This window comes from Lotus japonicus, chromosome 5, assembly GCF_012489685.1.
Source record: "Lotus japonicus ecotype B-129 chromosome 5, LjGifu_v1.2".
Taxonomy (NCBI): domain Eukaryota; kingdom Viridiplantae; phylum Streptophyta; class Magnoliopsida; order Fabales; family Fabaceae; genus Lotus; species Lotus japonicus.
Window position 1 is genome coordinate 13,491,050 of NC_080045.1, and position 16,938 is coordinate 13,507,987.

At 41.5% G+C, this 16,938-nt stretch overlaps 1 protein-coding gene across 1 annotated transcript; it reads left to right on the forward strand.

Annotated features, from left to right (window-relative positions):
* The first annotated feature begins 222 nt into the window (after positions 1-222).
* LOC130719101 (uncharacterized) lies at positions 223-6,882 on the forward strand. The gene is made up of 4 exons (XM_057569744.1): positions 223-394; positions 539-825; positions 1,021-1,342; positions 6,875-6,882. The coding sequence occupies exons 1-4, from the start codon at positions 223-225 to the stop codon at positions 6,880-6,882; spliced, it is 789 nt and encodes a 262-aa protein (XP_057425727.1).
* Positions 6,883-16,938: the final 10,056 nt, after the last annotated feature.

Consider the following 16,938-nt stretch of genomic DNA (forward strand, 5'->3'; position numbering starts at 1 on the left):
GTAGGTGAATAACCTTATGCTAGTTATTGCTAATTATACATTTGATATAAGTATATACATAGTTAGTTATTATAGAACTTTGTGTTGTTCTGACCTGAGTATCTGTTGTGGTCTTTGACTGTTCATGAAAACAGGAACAGGAGGTTTCCACAACTGAACGAGACTCAAGGTTCAGACAACATGAATCCGATGGCGCAAGCTATTGCTAATCTGACTGCCCTTATGGCACAACAAGTTACTAACACTGCTGCACGGGAGGAAGCTGATGCTCAACGTGCTGCTACTGCGGTTTTGGTGGCTGCCCAGAACCAAGCTGAAGAGAATACTCGCCGTGTTCAGCGTGAGGAACGTGAACTAGCTTCTGCTCAGACCAGGGGTCTGAATGATTTCAAGCGTCAGGATCCACCGAAGTACGCTGGGGGCTTCGACCTGGAAGAGGCAGACTTATGGCTCCAAGAGTTGGAGAAGATCTTTACCTTCTTGCGTACAAGTGCAGAGATGAAAGTTGATTATGCAACCTACCTGCTAACGGGTGAAGCTGAGTATTGGTGGCGTGGGGCTAGAGCTATGTTGGAGGCTGACCAACAAGCCATCACTTGGGAGTGTTTTCGTAGAGCTTTTCTGGACAAGTACTTTCCTGTTAGTGCCAGAGCTGCTAAGGAGGCACAGTTTCTGAGGCTCCGTCAGGGGGGCATGACCGTTGCTGAGTATGCTGCAAAATTGGAGTCGTTGGCGAAACATTTTCGCTACTTTAGAGGACAGATAAATGAAGGCTATATGTGTGAGCGCTTCATTGATGGGCTGAGTTATGAGCTGCAGAGGGCGGTGCAACCGCTAGGATTGAATCGCTATCAAGTGCTGGTGGAGAAGACCAAGGGGATTGATGCCATTGATAATGCAAGGGGCAGGTTCCAAGGTCTGAACAAGCCTTACCAAGGAAGTGGAGGTCCGGCTAGGACTAGCCAAGGAAGAGGTGACAAGGGTAAGCACTTTCAGAAGAAGCCGTATGTTCGTCCCCAGGGTAGAGGGACAGCTTCTGGTTCCTTTTATCCTACGGGTGGGAATGCTGTTGCACCAAGACCTCTAGCAGTGAGTTTAGAGGGTGTGACTTGCTTCAAGTGCAACAAGAAGGGGCATTATGCTAACAACTGTAATGAGATGGTGTGTTGGAACTGCAACAAGTTAGGCCATCATTCTAGGGATTGCCAGGCTCCTAAAGTTGAGGCTGCTGTGAATGTTGCTGGGGCGAGGAGGCCTACTGCTGGTGGAAGAGTCTACTCGATTACTGGAACTGAAGCTGATGAAGACGATGGTTTAATCCGCAGTACCTGCGAGATTGCGGGTAATTCCCTTATCGCGCTATTTGATTCTGGTGCTACGCATTCATTTATAGACATAGCTTGTGCGACAAGGTTAAAGCTAGAAGTGTCAAAGTTACCGTTTGACTTGACAGTGTCTACCCCTGCATCTAAGAGTCTAGTAACTAACACTGCATGTTTGGAATGTCCCTGGATGTACCTAGACAAGAAGTTTGTAGCAAACTTGATTTGTTTACCTCTCAAGGGATTGGATGTGATCATAGGCATGGATTGGTTGTCCCACCATCATGTTCTTCTTGATTGCGCCAATAAGGTAGTTATCTTTCCCGATGCTGGACTCGCCGAATTTCTGAACTCGTACTTTTCGAAGCTCTCTTTAAGGAAAGGAGCTTTGAGTTCTCTCATGTCTACAACCGTAATGGAAGCTAAGGAGAATGGAATACAAGGAATAGCTGTTGTGCAAGAGTTCGAGGATGTGTTCCCCGAAGACGTACCTGGAATACCTCCAGTCAGAGATATGGAGTTCACCATTGATGTAGTCCCAAGCACTGGACCTATATCGATCGCGCCTTATCGTATGGCACCGGCAGAACTGACGGAGCTGAAGAGTCAACTTGAGGATTTAACCAAAAAGGGGTTTATCCGACCTAGCGTTTCTCCGTGGGGAGCGCCAGTGCTGCTTGTGAAGAAGAAAGACGGAAGATCGCGACTTTGCGTGGACTATCGACAGTTGAACAAAATCACGATAAAGAACCGTTATCCGTTGCCGAGGATTGACGATTTGATGGATCAATTGAAGGGTGCTACTATTTTCTCGAAGATTGACCTGAGATCAGGATATCACCATATTAGAGTCAAAGACGAGGATATTCAAAAGACTGCGTTTAGGACACGCTATGGGCACTACGAGTACTTGGTGATGCCGTTTGGACTACATGAATAGGATCTTTCGTCCATTCTTGGATCGCTTCGTAGTGGTGTTCATCGACGACATCTTGATCTACTCGAGGAATCGTGAAGAACACGAGGAACATCTACGTCAAGTATTGCAAGTTCTTCGGGAGAAGGTATTGTATGCTAACGCGGCAAAGTGTGAATTTTGGTTGGAAGAAGTAAAGTTTCTAGGACATGTCATCTCAAAGGAGGGCATTGCTGTGGATCCCAGTAAAGTGGAAGCTGTAACTGCATGGGAGCGTCCTAAGACTGTGACAGATATAAGGAGTTTCATCGGTTTAGCTGGATATTACCAACGATTCATTGAAGGGTTCGCTAAGATTGCAGGACCATTAACGAAGCTTACTCGGAAGAACCAACCTTTCGCTTGGATAGAGGATTGTGAACAGAGTTTCCAGGATATGAAGGAGCGCTTGACCACCGCGCCAGTTCTGACTTTACCACAAGAGGAGGAACCCTATGAGGTTTACCGCGATGCTTCGTACCAAGGTTTGGGTTGTGTGTTGATGCAACACCGAAAGGTCGTGGCTTATTCTTCAAGGCAGTTGAAGATACATGAGCGGAACTATCCTACGCATGATTTGGAGTTAGCGGCTGTGGTATTTGCGCTCAAGATTTGGAGGCACTATCTTTATGGGAGTACTTTCACTGTGTTCAGTGATCATAAGAGCCTGAAGTACCTGTTCGATCAGAAGGATCTGAATATGAGACAAAGGCGTTGGATGGAATTTATCAAGGATTATGATTTCACTTTGCTGTACCACCCAGGAAAAGCAAATGTTGTAGCAGACGCACTGAGTCGCCAGACAATTCATGTTTCATCACTGATGATTAAGGAATTGGAACTTATCGAGACTTTTCGCGACCTCAGTTTGGGTATGCAAGTGACACCTGGAAAATTGAGCTTTGGGATAGTGACGATCACTAGTGATTTTCTGAACGAGATCAAGGTGAAGCAAGTGTTAGATGAGGAGCTGATCGAGAAACGAAACTTGGTCATTTTGGGAAAAGCGCCGGATTTCGAGGTAGGAACCGACAACATTCTGCGTTGCAAAGGACGTGTCTGCGTTCCATTGGACATGGAGTTGAGAAGGATGATTCTTGACGAAGGTCACAAGAGTAGATTGAGTATTCATCCTGGATCGACAAAGATGTATCAAGATCTAAAGTTGAATTTTTGGTGGCCAGGAATGAAGAAGAATGTAGCAGAGTTTGTGGCGGCATGTCTGACATGTCAGAAGGCGAAGATAGAGCATCAAAAGCCTGTAGGTATGTTGCAGTCACTTGATGTGCCGGAGTGGAAGTGGGACAATATCTCTATGGATTTCGTGGTAGCTTTACCAGCTACAAGGAAGAAATTTGATTCCATCTGGGTCATTGTGGACCGTTTGACGAAATCAGCACATTTCATACCGGTGAAGACCACGTTCAATGTGGAGGCACTTGCAAAAGTGTATGTCGCTGAGATTGTACGACTTCATGGAGTACCCTCGAGTATTGTTTCTGACAGAGATCCGAAGTTTACTTCGCATTTCTGGAAGGCCTTGCACGAGGCGCTTGGGACGAAGTTGAGGTTGAGCTCTGCCTATCACCCTCAGACAGATGGACAGACCGAGAGAACAATACAGTCATTGGAAGACTTGCTGCGAGCTTGTGTTCTGGATAGTCAAGAAAGCTGGGATGAGCTGTTACCGTTGATCGAATTTACTTATAACAACAGTTTTCATGCTAGTATTGGAATGGCACCTTATGAGGCTTTGTATGGGAGGAGATGTAGAACTCCTCTATGTTGGTTCCAAGATGGTGAACATCTTCTCGTTGGACCTGAACTAGTGCAACAAACTACTGAGAAAGTAAAGCAAATACAAGAGAAGATGAGGACGTCGCAGAGTCGACAGAAGAGTTATGCTGACACACGATGGAGAGAGTTAGAGTTTGAGGCGGGAGATCATGTGTTTCTTCGCGTAACACCAACTACCGGAGTGGGAAGGGCGATAAAGTCGAGGAAGCTGACACCGAAGTTCATTGGACCGTATCAAATTATCGAGCGAGTCGGTAAAGTAGCCTATCGGATTGCGTTGCCACCTTTTCTTTCCAAGATTCATGATGTGCTACACGTGTCACAATTGAGGAAGTACATCCCTGATCCCTCTCATATTATCAAGGAAGACGATATTCAACTTAGAGACGACTTGTCTTTTGAAGTGACACCAATAAGGATTGAAGAACGTAGGATCAAGCAGCTAAGGAACAAGCAGGTCCCTTTGGTGAAAGTAATTTGGAATCAAGTGACAGGCGATGCCACTTGGGAGCTAGAAGAGAAGATTAGGGAGCAATATCCAGAACTCTTCGTTGAGGCTTAAGTTTCGAGGGCGAAACTTTCTTTTTGGGGGGTAGTAATGTAAGACCCGAATAATTTATGCGATTAATTAACTAGTTATTTATTAGTTAAATAGCGATAAGCGCTATTGAGTTTAAGTTGATGTATCTATTGTGCCTTCTGTGTTTATGTAAAAAAAATTATTGTATAATTAAGTATCATTATTTTCTTACTTGAATTGAAGTAAAAGTAAATTTAAAATTTAGTTAAAAGAAAAAAAAATGAAAGAAAGAAAGTCACGAAAGTGACTTATATGGAAAAAAAAAAAGATAAAGAAGAAAGTAACGAATTGAAGAAAATGTTTATGTGATTTGTATATGTGTATATATAACGTGTTAATACCTTGTTTTTTTTTATCACTTAAACTTGCTCAAAGTGATCTTAAATTATATCATAGAGTTCCTAATCATTTTTAGGATAATGTTTCATCTTCCTAATATTTTTTTTCTTTAGCTCTATGAGTTAAATTCTACACTACCAAAATCATCTCATACCACAAATATATTATATAACTTCAGCTTTTTCATTTCCCTAGCGTGGCAGAGAACCACGTCCACTAAGTGTCCTAGAGCATGACTCTTCAATTCAAATGGTGAATCATCTACCTATTCGAGCATGACACATGAATCAAATTGCTGAATCATTTTCCATTCTCTTGACAACACATACTCTACTATCTATCACCATTTGACACCTCCAACTCTAGCTTTCATGATCCACACAGCTCAATTTCTGTTTCCCTCACATGCATTCCCGTTTCAGATTTCTTCACCATGAAGTACCATTATTTTTCTATTTTTTTGAAGCCTATAAAAGGCCAGAGATGTAGTGAGTTTCGATGGCAATTCATCATCTATGCAACACACGCACAATATTCAATAGAAACCGAAAGATTTACTTGAAATCTTAAAGGGAAGCGTATTATTTGCAAAACCCTATTCAAACACCCCCCCTTCTAGTGTTTTTCATACATTCAGGATAGGTACATGAGTGGATCCAAATCCTTTTTCTTTGTAACTTCTAAAGTTAACGCAACGGAGTTACTAAGAGAGAATAAGTTAATCCATGTGTCATATTTTCATTGGAGAATAGTAAAAATATGACTTTTTTTGGTGAATGGGAACAATAGTAAAAATAAGACTTATGGTATTGTATTTAAGATTTTTCATATTTTTTTTTACATTTAATTTTGTGTTTGGTCTTTAGCAAGGTATTCCTACACTCGGCAACCGTGAGACTAATCTCTCGTCTCACGGCCAGCACACTAGCGATGGGGGCTGACTAATGAATTTTTTCCATTCACAAAAGTCAAGATATGAGTACGAACCCTCAACCACTTGCTTAAGGAGCAAAGTATTATACCATCCAACTTAATCACTTGCTTGTTTGCATTTAATTAGAGTTCGACTAAAAAAAGTTTAGCATAACGTTTTACAATAAAATACAGTATTTTATAAATTCAGAATTTGAAAAACTTCATTAAATTGTTTTTTTAATATATTAAATTTTCAACTATAAATTTATTAAATGGTTGACGATTATCAATTCGACAATTTCATACACTTAAGTTATTGTTTAATTGAATATAATATAGACTAAATATTTTTATATATTAAAATTTTAATTTTTTTTTTTTTGAGAAATCAAATGATATATTATCAAGATGGAGGGAGATCCATCCGAGAAAAGTAGCTTACAATGGCTAAAGGCTTACAAAATACCAGGTAGATAAGCTACCTAAAAGTACCTACTGTCAAGTGGAATACTAATTTAGAATTAGCAAAATACCAATGACAAGTTCTGTGATATTCTACTTGCAAGCTCGTAGCTCACCTTCTCTCATAATCCTATCCACTGTTTCCACAACCAGCTGATGTATTATTATTGCATCAACTCAACGTCTGTTTGAGCATGGCTACCAAGGCACTTGAGCTGAATGTTTTACTGATTTCCTGCCCCTCTCAAATACCTTTCATCTTCCACCAAAACCCATAAAGGATCCACACGAAAGCAGCCTATATTGGCAAGATAATCAGCTAGGGAATTAGTCTCCCTATAATTATGCCTTACCTCTAGACAATTCACCTCCTGTTTTAAGAAGTCAATCTGGTTTAACTCATTCTCCAACCTCCAAGGCCTCTTGTTTGGCGAGCAAACCCACCCCACTGCAGTCGTCGAATCACTCTCTATGATTATATTCTTGATTAAATACTGGTGACAGAAAATTAGAGCGTTCAAGATAGCTTTCAGCTCCGCCTCATAGGCCCAACCCACTCCCATATTTAAAGCAAAGTAACCCAGAATTTTCTTCTTGGAATTTCTGATAACCCCACTGAAGGTGCGAAAAACACTAGAAAGGGGGGGTTTGAATAGAGTTTTTGAATCTCGGGTATACTTTTAAGCTTTTTCAAAACTCAAAGATAAAAACTAAGTGCTGAATAATAGGAAGTAAAGCACACGAGTATTTTATCCTGGTTCACTTGAGATAAAAGCTCAAGCAAATCCAGTCCACCTGTGAAGGTGATTTCTTCCTTCTTCTGATGAAGGCAATCCACTAAAATCAATGAGTGTTACAACTGCACTTTGCAACCTGCTAAGTGACTAACAATACACTGATTTTCTCACTAGTATCCTCTTAAGAAGCTGATCTACCGATCCTCTTAAGACTAGCTAAATACTGAATCAGCCTTGATTCAGTCCTCTCAAGATCCGACCAACCTTGGTCTCTTGATGAACTTTACAAAATGTGTAAAAGGTTTCGGGTTTACAATAAGTGCTTCTAACAAGCGAATAGTAAACTCAGAAGTTTAAGAACAGTGAAGAAATAATGCTAAGAGAATGGTTCGTATGTGTTGAATATTTTCAGCAAAGTTTCTTCGCTTCTTTCTTCTTTCTTCAGCCTTTATATACTCCAAGACTTGTGATGTAGCCGTTGCAAGGGTTTTATCCGTTGGAGTGACAATTCTGTAATATCAGACTGCTAGGCTGTACAAGGTAGGTGGCGGACAGACTGAGACTTGTACGATGTTGTACTGTGATAGCGACCTGTCCTCTCACCGGTTGACTTGAGATCAAGGAGCTTCAGATGAATGTAGGTGAAGCTTCTGATCATGGTCAGATTGAAGCTTGGAGTCTTCTGACCATGCAACTTCTGCTTCTGAACAAGTTCCTCAGAACTTCTGATCGTCAGAGCTAGAATAGCTTGGGTCTTCATAACCAACTTCTTGCAAGTCTTCAGAACTTGAGTCTTCTGCTTCTGGACCGTTCCACTGGAACATCTGGTCTTCAGAACTTCTGACTTGAGTTCTTCAGATCTTCTTGAGAGCTTCCATCTTCAGAACTTCTGAAGTATTTGCCACTGTTCAGAACGAACATGGTAGGATAATGAGCTCTCTTTTTAGTAACCCTTGGTTCTTCTTCTTCTGAACGAATAGGCTTGGGTCAGATTCAGAACCTGTTTGTCACAGCTTAAAAAGACAAACGTTAGGGTACCACAATTGTTCATCATCACAAACCTTAATTGTAATCATCAAAACATAGAGATGCAACCACTGATCAAACCTTGATCTTACAATCTCCCCCTTTTTGATGATGACAAAACAAGTATTTTGATGAACAATTTTTACACAATAAACTGAATACACAAGGGTAGCACCTGATTCTGAGCTAGGGTCTCCCCCTGACTCCCCCTGAATCTATGACTTGATGAATTGGTGAATAGTTTAGATTCGGAGTCTGGTTATGTGATCAGATTTTACGCTTGAATAGATGTATACTCATCAGAAGTGATGGTTCAGAACTTAGCGTATATCACATAATAACATAGAGTCTTGTCTAGATATAATTGGAATAAGACGTCAGAAGCAAGATTAGTTCAAAATGTATTCCTTATCTGAGACGCTTGACAATATCTATGTGCTATAAGTATTGATACTTGTTCTCCTCTACTGGTTTTATATAATATAAAAGTTTATCAAAACCATAAAAGTTTATCAAAACCATTTTATGTACTCCCCCTTTTTGTCATAATCAAAAAGAGTGAAAAACAAAATCAACAATAACAATAACAGGAAATGAGGCAAATAAAATATGTTATTATTACTGAACGGAGAAGAAGTACAAAGGATCGAGAGGAACGAAGAAGACTAATCCTAGATAAATAGGAAAGCTCTAGAATTCTTCATGGAGAGAAGTTGAAGGTGGAGAGGACGAATGTCCGTATCAATTGAGGCTAACTGAGTAGCCAGTTCCTCCTTCGAGTGAACAGTCTCCTGGACCGCCTCTGGATCCGCTTCATCGTTAACTGCTTCATATTCCAGAAGCATGCAAATGCCCTGGAGCTGATCTTCAACGTCCTTCCGGCGAGTGGTCAGACGCAGGAGGTCAGTCAGAACTTCTTGAAGGTTCTGAAGACAGAGAGTTTGATGAGAAGTGAGCCAGCAGTTCAGAAGAGTCTCAATCTTCTCAAGAGCGTGAGAGATCTGAGAAGAAGATAGATTGACACTCCATGGAAAGACTTGATCGAATACCAGAGTCTTGAGTTCAGATATCAAATTGACAGTAGTCATGGTGATTTGGAGGAGATAAGAATAGAGAAGAATGGAATTGAATGTGAAGGGGAAGATGAACGCAGTGAATATAAAGAAGAAAAGTAACAGAAAACCATGCATAAAACTTATCAATCATAAAAGCATGTGAGTTACTAATGGACGGTGCATTGAATCAGAGAATGAAAAACTTAACACGGTCAACATGAAATAAATTCAGTCATAATGAATAAATGCATGCATGATAGAGATGAGAAATTCAGGGCTTGGAGGTGGAAGGAAGATTGTCCATAAGATATTTCATGATGGCTTCCATTTTGCTTGAGGACTCTGCAATCTGCTTGCTCTGCTCAGTCTGAACTTGTCCTTGTTGCTCAACCATCTGAAACAATCGCTGCTGATCATCTTGAATCCTGTCAATCCGAGCAGCTAAAATGGCAACTTCTGGAGCTGGAACAGAAGTGGGAACTTCTGATGCTTGTGGATGAGTGGCAGCTTCAGCTTCTGAAGTCATAACAGTATCAACGTGAATCTGCCCTTGTTTCTGAACTTCATCACATGTAAGACCCAAGTTTTTAAGTTTTGGATAAGGGAATAAAGTACAAGAGTTTATTGGATGAAATAAATTTATGAAGGAGAAGGTTCAGGTAAAGTCCAAGGATTGTATCAAAACCGATAAAAGTTATAGCACGACTAACATTCGCCTAATCTTAGGTCGAAGACCCTAGTGAATAGTTAATTTATACTTTAGGACACGATGGAAACTAATTCCAAAAATCTTCAGAGAAATATTAGAATTTCTCTTATTCGTCTATAAACAAGTATTTCGACGCGAAACCCTGGAACGTACGAACGTTGAATTCCAATACTCGGAAGTTTGCCGAAACCAAAACCCTGATAGTTCAAGAAACCTAAGATCAACGGACGATGAAGACTTTTTCTATTCGGAGCTTCAAATGAAGATTCCACCCTCGTTCGCCTATTTCTCTCGTTATTTCTAATCTTTCTTCAGAAGGAAGTTTTCTCATCCGACATCCACTGCAAAAAGTAACTTATCGGGTAAAATAGTTTTACACCGACTTTGCGTTAGTCACCTAAAATACAAGGAAACCTCTGTTGAGTTTTGGAATTCTGTCGCCAAAACCTATCTTAGAACTCACGGAGAATGAAGCCGGAAAAATAGGAATCATTCTTATATTTTTATTTTAACTCTATGAGTTAAATCCTCCGGTATCTAAACTAATCTGTACCGGTTTACAAAATATCTTCTCAAAATATCTCCCTAAAATATCTATTCGTTCTTATCCAGTCTTTGATAAATATCTATTCATTCTTATCCAATCTTTGATAAATATCTATTCGTTCTTATCCAATTTCTGATAAATATCTATTCAACCTTATCCGATCCTTGATAAATATCTACTCATCCTTATCTAATCTCTACAAAATATCTTTACAAAATATCTTTACCAAAATATCTTCTCAAAAATATCTATCCATCCTTATCCATCCACCAATGCATCCTTATCCAAACTTTGCAAAATATCTCCATTTCCTTCACTATATATAGGTTATAAGCTAGAAAATGAAAATTTTGCAAAACTCACCCATTTCCCTCCCCAAACCCGCGAGCATCAAGAGAGAGAGAGAGATCCGGATCTTCGTCGTTTCTTGCCCGTTTGCTTCACCGATCGTTGCTAATCGAAGACCTTGAGGTAGGTAAACTATATCTCTCTTCTGATCGTCGTTTCTGTCGACTTCTCCTAAGTCTTTATGTGTCCAAAGTTTTGAGGTTTTTGGAAAATTGTCCAAATAGCTTGATTTCTTTGTCTAAACATCTTCCCTACGTGCTCAGGAGCACTTCTGTCGGATTAGTTTTTTCGTAATGTCGCCGGAATTCCGTCGAAATCAATTCTACCTCAAATACCCATTTTAGGGCAAAGTCTCAATCTTTTAGCTTAGAACTCTCGACTTGGCTTAGTGCTAGTAGGATTAGTTGTCATAAACGTCGTTGTTGACGTCTCCATCCAATTTGTTTTTCAAAAATCCAGTTTTGAAATTCTGAGTTTAAAATAATGACCAAACTACCCCTATGTCAGTTTTCGATCCGAAAATTTTTCCGAGCTTAGATCCGCCTTAGTTACGACTTATGATAACCTAGGAACCAAGTTTGATCAAAGAAAAATCGACCCTCCCAATTAGGAAAAGTGGCCGAGAGCTATACCAAGGGGGGGAGGAAATCCGACTTTTTCGAAAACTTGTCCTAACGCGTTAGATTGTCGTACCACGGAGTTGTAGTGTTCCGTGTGACCCTAGGACTTATTGTTTGCTGAGTTTCTGACTCATTGTGATTGATTTCTGTGAAATTGCTTTAAGGTTCGTTTGAGGAATTCGGAGGACTTGAGGAGGAAGATCGTGAAGGAAAGACCAAGGAGCGAGCTGGAAAACCAACAGGTGAGGGCTACTCTCTGAATTACTAGATAATGCTTTAGGTGTCGACGAATTCGACTTGATTTATGTGTTATGCACTTAATTGCTAATTGCCTGAAATGATTTCTGAGGCTTCAGCCGATCTTGTTGAGTACTTGATGCCATGATATTGTGTGCTAAATGATTCACATGTTATGTGCTAAATGGTTAATCTAGGATGTGTTGGAATATGCTGTTTATGTTTATTGATTGAGCTGATTTATTTATGTTACTCCACTTATATCTGTTATGCTTTAGAGTGAGGATAACGGGCATGTCATGCCGATTTTATTTTTGAGATTTTGGGAAAGTTTGATGGGACGGACCAAGGTTCGTACCCTATTATTGCTTTATGGATCGAGACCTTCTCAAAGGAAAATGAGTTTGAAAATGATATTGGAAAAACCCCATTTGAACTCATGTAAGAACTTGGGTTGTTCTGTCTAAGGCAAGAAGGGCTTTTAATGAGGCATTGTGCCCGGCCAGCTTACCTGGGAACTTCTCGGGCCATTACTTGGGTGATGATGGACCTTTTGTTTTGAGACCATCACCAGGGAATCATTGGAATTATGGGATCTTTGGAACTAATAGGATTAGAGACGAAACTTAAACAATTTCATAATGAACCTCCATAATGTATTAAACAACCTCAAAACCCTTAATATAATGATAAAAGACTCAGACGAAAGTTTAGGGCTCGAATATTAGTTTTGAAAAATGAGAAGTGTCGTCGAGTCCAAGTCTTGAGGAAACTTACAAGTTTCCGAGTATGCTTATACTCTTTCGCTCGATGAGCAGTTTAATGTTTGGCTATCTAAAGTTTAGCCGGAGACTATAAGTTTCCAAGTACTTCGGTACCTTTTCGCTCGATGAGCAGTTTATTGATTGGCTATCTAAAGTTTAGCCGGGAACCATGAGTTCCCAAGTACATTCTTCTTCTTTTGATTAATTCATTTTGTCGCAGAATCGACATTTGCCTTAGGGTAGGCTTTTTAGAGACATTAAGTTAGTTAGAACACGTGGCGACGTGTCGAGTGAGGTCGGAGACGTTGTTTGGCTAATCACTTGCATTCATGCACTCATTTTGAGGTTAATACACGGCGGATTACCGGACCTCGGTGGATTCCAAAATGGTCATAAGACCCGGATTTCCATATTTAGGACACTACGGTGGTCCTTAGTAGCAGACGGAATGGCAGACCTACGGGTTCACTGCTGATCTGACTACTTTTGTGTGGTGTAAGAGGCGCCCGAGCGGAATGGTCCCACTTTGGCCGGTGTTAGGGCTGACTCGATGGTGTCCATCCTTCTTCCGGAATGCATTTTGTTACCCAGCATTGCATTTCATGCAACATACATGCTGACTTAGTTGCTGAGTGTGATTGGTACCTGTTTATCCTACTTGAGGCATGTTAATTGTTATTATGATCTTTATATTCATTGTGATATATGCAACCCTAGGATGTTATCCCTAAACGTATAAGCCTGAGAGGCTAAATAATTATTACCCTATATATCTGGTTTTATTATTTATATAATTCTTTGGAGTTGACCCTCGCGTCTTCTGTGTGTGTTTGGGCGGACTACGCCATTGTCAGTTGAGTATGGCGGACTGGTACGAGACGGTCGTCCCTTCGGGGGGGACCAGGTTTGAGATGTTGGACCAAGACACCCCGGGCTCATGGGTGGTCGACCCCGCCGGCCACCGAGCTATCTATTCGGGGCGAATAATGGAGGATCGCATTGACCGGATACCTAGCCTGACGCACGGAGTTTTGAGGCACTGCACTGTCAGCTTCAACTTACCACCGGGTGTACACTGCGGGACCTGGACTGGGAGTGCCACCACCACCGTCGCCTTCGGACGACGAGTACCCCTCGGAGGAGGTGCCTGTGGGAGGGACTTCTTCAGGCACTAGTTCACCCACTGTCGCGGCTGCTATAGACTTGGGATCGGGTGCAGAACCCGCTCGACCAGCTGTGGAGACCGATGCAGTCATCGACATAGTCGTCTTGGATTTAGATTCAGACGACGATCTTGGGGATGCATAGTTGGGATTAGTGTAGGAGAAGCGTCTTGGCTCTGATGTTCAGTCTTTCTTTTTGGGCAGGGTAGGTCCCCGACCTTTAGCTTTTCTTGTGGTTCTCTTTACGGAAATCACAGAGAGTTGGTTGGGCTAGGAGGTCTTGTTTTAGGCCATCTGGGCTGACTTATTCTCATTTTGAGGGTTTGTGTTGTAGACACTTAACCTTTTCTTTTGAAATGTACCTTTTTGCCTTCGGGCGTTACTCTCTTTTGCTGTCCGTCACTGGAGGGTTACTCGTGACGTGGTTTACTACTTACAGCGGGGGCTGTAATTATTATTGTATATTAGTTCTGTTATCTTCTGTTGTCAAGTTCTATTTCTTTCAGTTTTAATTTTGTATTATCGAGAAAAAAAATATATTCACGTTTTTCCGCATTAAGTATTTCTTTTAGTTACTAAAGTGACACCACCGAATTCGGGGTGTTACAATCACCAACTGCATCTTCCAGAATAACTATACCATCTGTGCTTTCTTCTTCTTCCTCTGCTGAGAGCATCACAACATCCTCTGAAGTACATTCAGAGACAACACATGGTCTTTCAACCATAGCTCGTCTCATGGGCTCACACACCTTGTGCAGCACTCTCTGCCTCTGCTCATAGGCCCTCTCAGATGCATCATGAACTCTTAGTCTTTTCTCCCTGCTAAGCTGCTTCTGAAGTTCATGACTTTTGCCTTCTGACCAACTCTCAAATGCAGACCATAGACTATCAACAAGAGAGGCATCAAACTGATTATCAGTTACCTGATACAGCCAGTTCAGCCTTCTGATGGCCTCTGTAGAAAACTCCTGAATGAGTTGAGGAAGATTCTGAGGAAGGAAGGAGGTGGCCAGGGTCAGAACAGGCTGAGGAGTTCTGGCAGCATTGGAGCTCGAAGCATTTGATTCTTCCATGTGCTCAGAAGGAATGGACTCAATCTCATGATCCTTCTCTACGCCTGAGTGATCTGATTCATCCATATGCTCAGCTTCAGTGATAGTATCCGGCCTTTGCCTTGAGGTGACAGTCTTTTCAGGTGAAGGGAAACTCAGATCCTGTGAGTTGACTGCTGAATAATTGGACAAGGACACATAGGAGGTCGCAGCAGCATCTGGAATCCGATCTTCAAAATTGGAAGCAAATTGTTGGAGAGGCTTCACATTGAAAGGCGGCTCAAGGATCTGGACATCATCATCTTCCTTTTCTTTCTCAGCAGGGATCTCACCAGTTTGGGTTATGAGGAAGGTGTGTGGAGTGGATGCAGGCTTGGGAGAGAACTGTTGAACTAAGGTTCTCAAAGTGGCCTCATGTTGAACAATACCTTGAATGAAGGAATTGAAAGGAGGTATTGGTTCAGTTGGGATGAATGTGGAAGAGGTGAAAATTGGAATGGAAGGGATGGCTGTGGTGGCTGTTTGGATCCTTGAAGTAGGAGCTTGAGGTTCAGCTTGTGTTTGAGTTTGTGTCTCAGTTTGAGTGGGTGCTGTTTGAGTTAAGGTGGGCATGGAAGTAGATATAGGCAGGGGTTGTTCAGGTATAACTACTAAAGCAGAATCAGAATTAATGCTTTCAGTAATTACCTTACTTGAGCTTCTGATTGGTGAGGTTCTGGTGAGAGTTGCAGTCCTTGCTGGATCAGAAGTGCGTTTAGATCTTCTTTCCCTCTGTACTTCTGAAGTTAGTTCAGATGCCTGTTCTGCAGCTGGTTCCTTCTGCTGAAGTGGTCCCCTCAGAGGAAGCTTTCTTCTCTTCACTAGGGGAATAGCGTCAGAATCAGTGGATTCTTCAGCATCTGAATCTTCCCTTATACCCTGAATCACATTCTGAATGATCTCATGGTCATCCTGCTTATCTTCCTCTTCCTCAAGAATAATTTTGCGTCTCTTAGCCAGAGGCATGTCTTCATCTTCAGTTTCTTCACTTGGGAAGTCTTCCCATGTGTCTTCTGAGCTTTCAGAATCAGACATTTGTTGTTGTTGAGCTGAGGTTCTCTTCAGATGCCTTTCAGGAGATGGTTCCCTGATGATCACAGTCTTGGAAGCAGTCTTCTTCTTTGCAGGTTCCTCTATCAGAATCCCTTTGCCCTTAGGATCTGAGGGCTTGCTGCTTGTTGTTCTCCTGGATTTCCTGGTTGCCAGGTTAGGAGGACTCTTAGGAAGAGTGCTAACAAATTATGTAAGGGTGATTGGATCACCTTGACTTCTGAGCATCCTGACATATTCCAGAATGCATGCTGGATTGTCCTTTTTGGACCAAATGGGAAAGTCATCAATGGGGTAATGCCTCCGACGAACTTCATCAGAAGTGTCTTCTTTGGGAGCAACTTTAATCTTCTCAATGATCTGCATCTTCTTCAACTTTGTGCTATTGAGAGCATCACCAACTGTCATGGCCAGATCTTCGTGAAGTCCAAGATCTGATAGAGTCTTGACAAGCTTATTTTGGACGAAGATGTCTGACAGCAGCCTTCCATACGGAATGTAAGAGATGAATCTCTTGTTCTCAGAACCAGTTGTGGTCCTTGATTTCACAATACACTCCTTCAGATAATTGAAAAGTAGGAATGGCAGACATATAAGCTCACTAGTTGAAATGTAGTACATGATTACCTTCTGAGTTGCATTCAGGTAATCAGTTCCTCCAGTTCTAGGGTGAATGCAGTGCATGAAGATCTTTTGCCAAATCTTCATCTCAGACTTCAAGTCCTTAAAGCTGTACTTGGTTTTTTCGTAAGACCAGTTGTCATAAAGCGCCTTGTTGACCACGGTCCTCATTCCCGCAACATTTGCTTCAACATTCTTGATCCTTTTTCCCTGCTGAAACTCCATACCCAGCAGTTTTGCTATAGATTCTTCAGAGATCACAATTTTCTTGTCCAGTACATGGGAGACGACGTAGTAGTCGTTGCAGACTGCATTCTTCCAGAACTCGACAACCAATTTGTGATAGATTGGACCAACGAGCCTGTTGAAGTACCCAGACCATCCTTGCAAATTGACTTGGTTCCTAATATCAAACCCATGTTGAGCAAGATTATCAAAATCAACTCTTGCTTCGCAGCACACACTTAGTTCTTCCACTTTCTTTGCACAGGTGACTACATTTGGTGCATTCAGAATCTTCTGAGCTTCCTCGAATCTTTGCTTCTCTTGATCTTTGGCAGTTTGTGTGGTAGAAGCAGGAACATTCGCCTTAGTTTT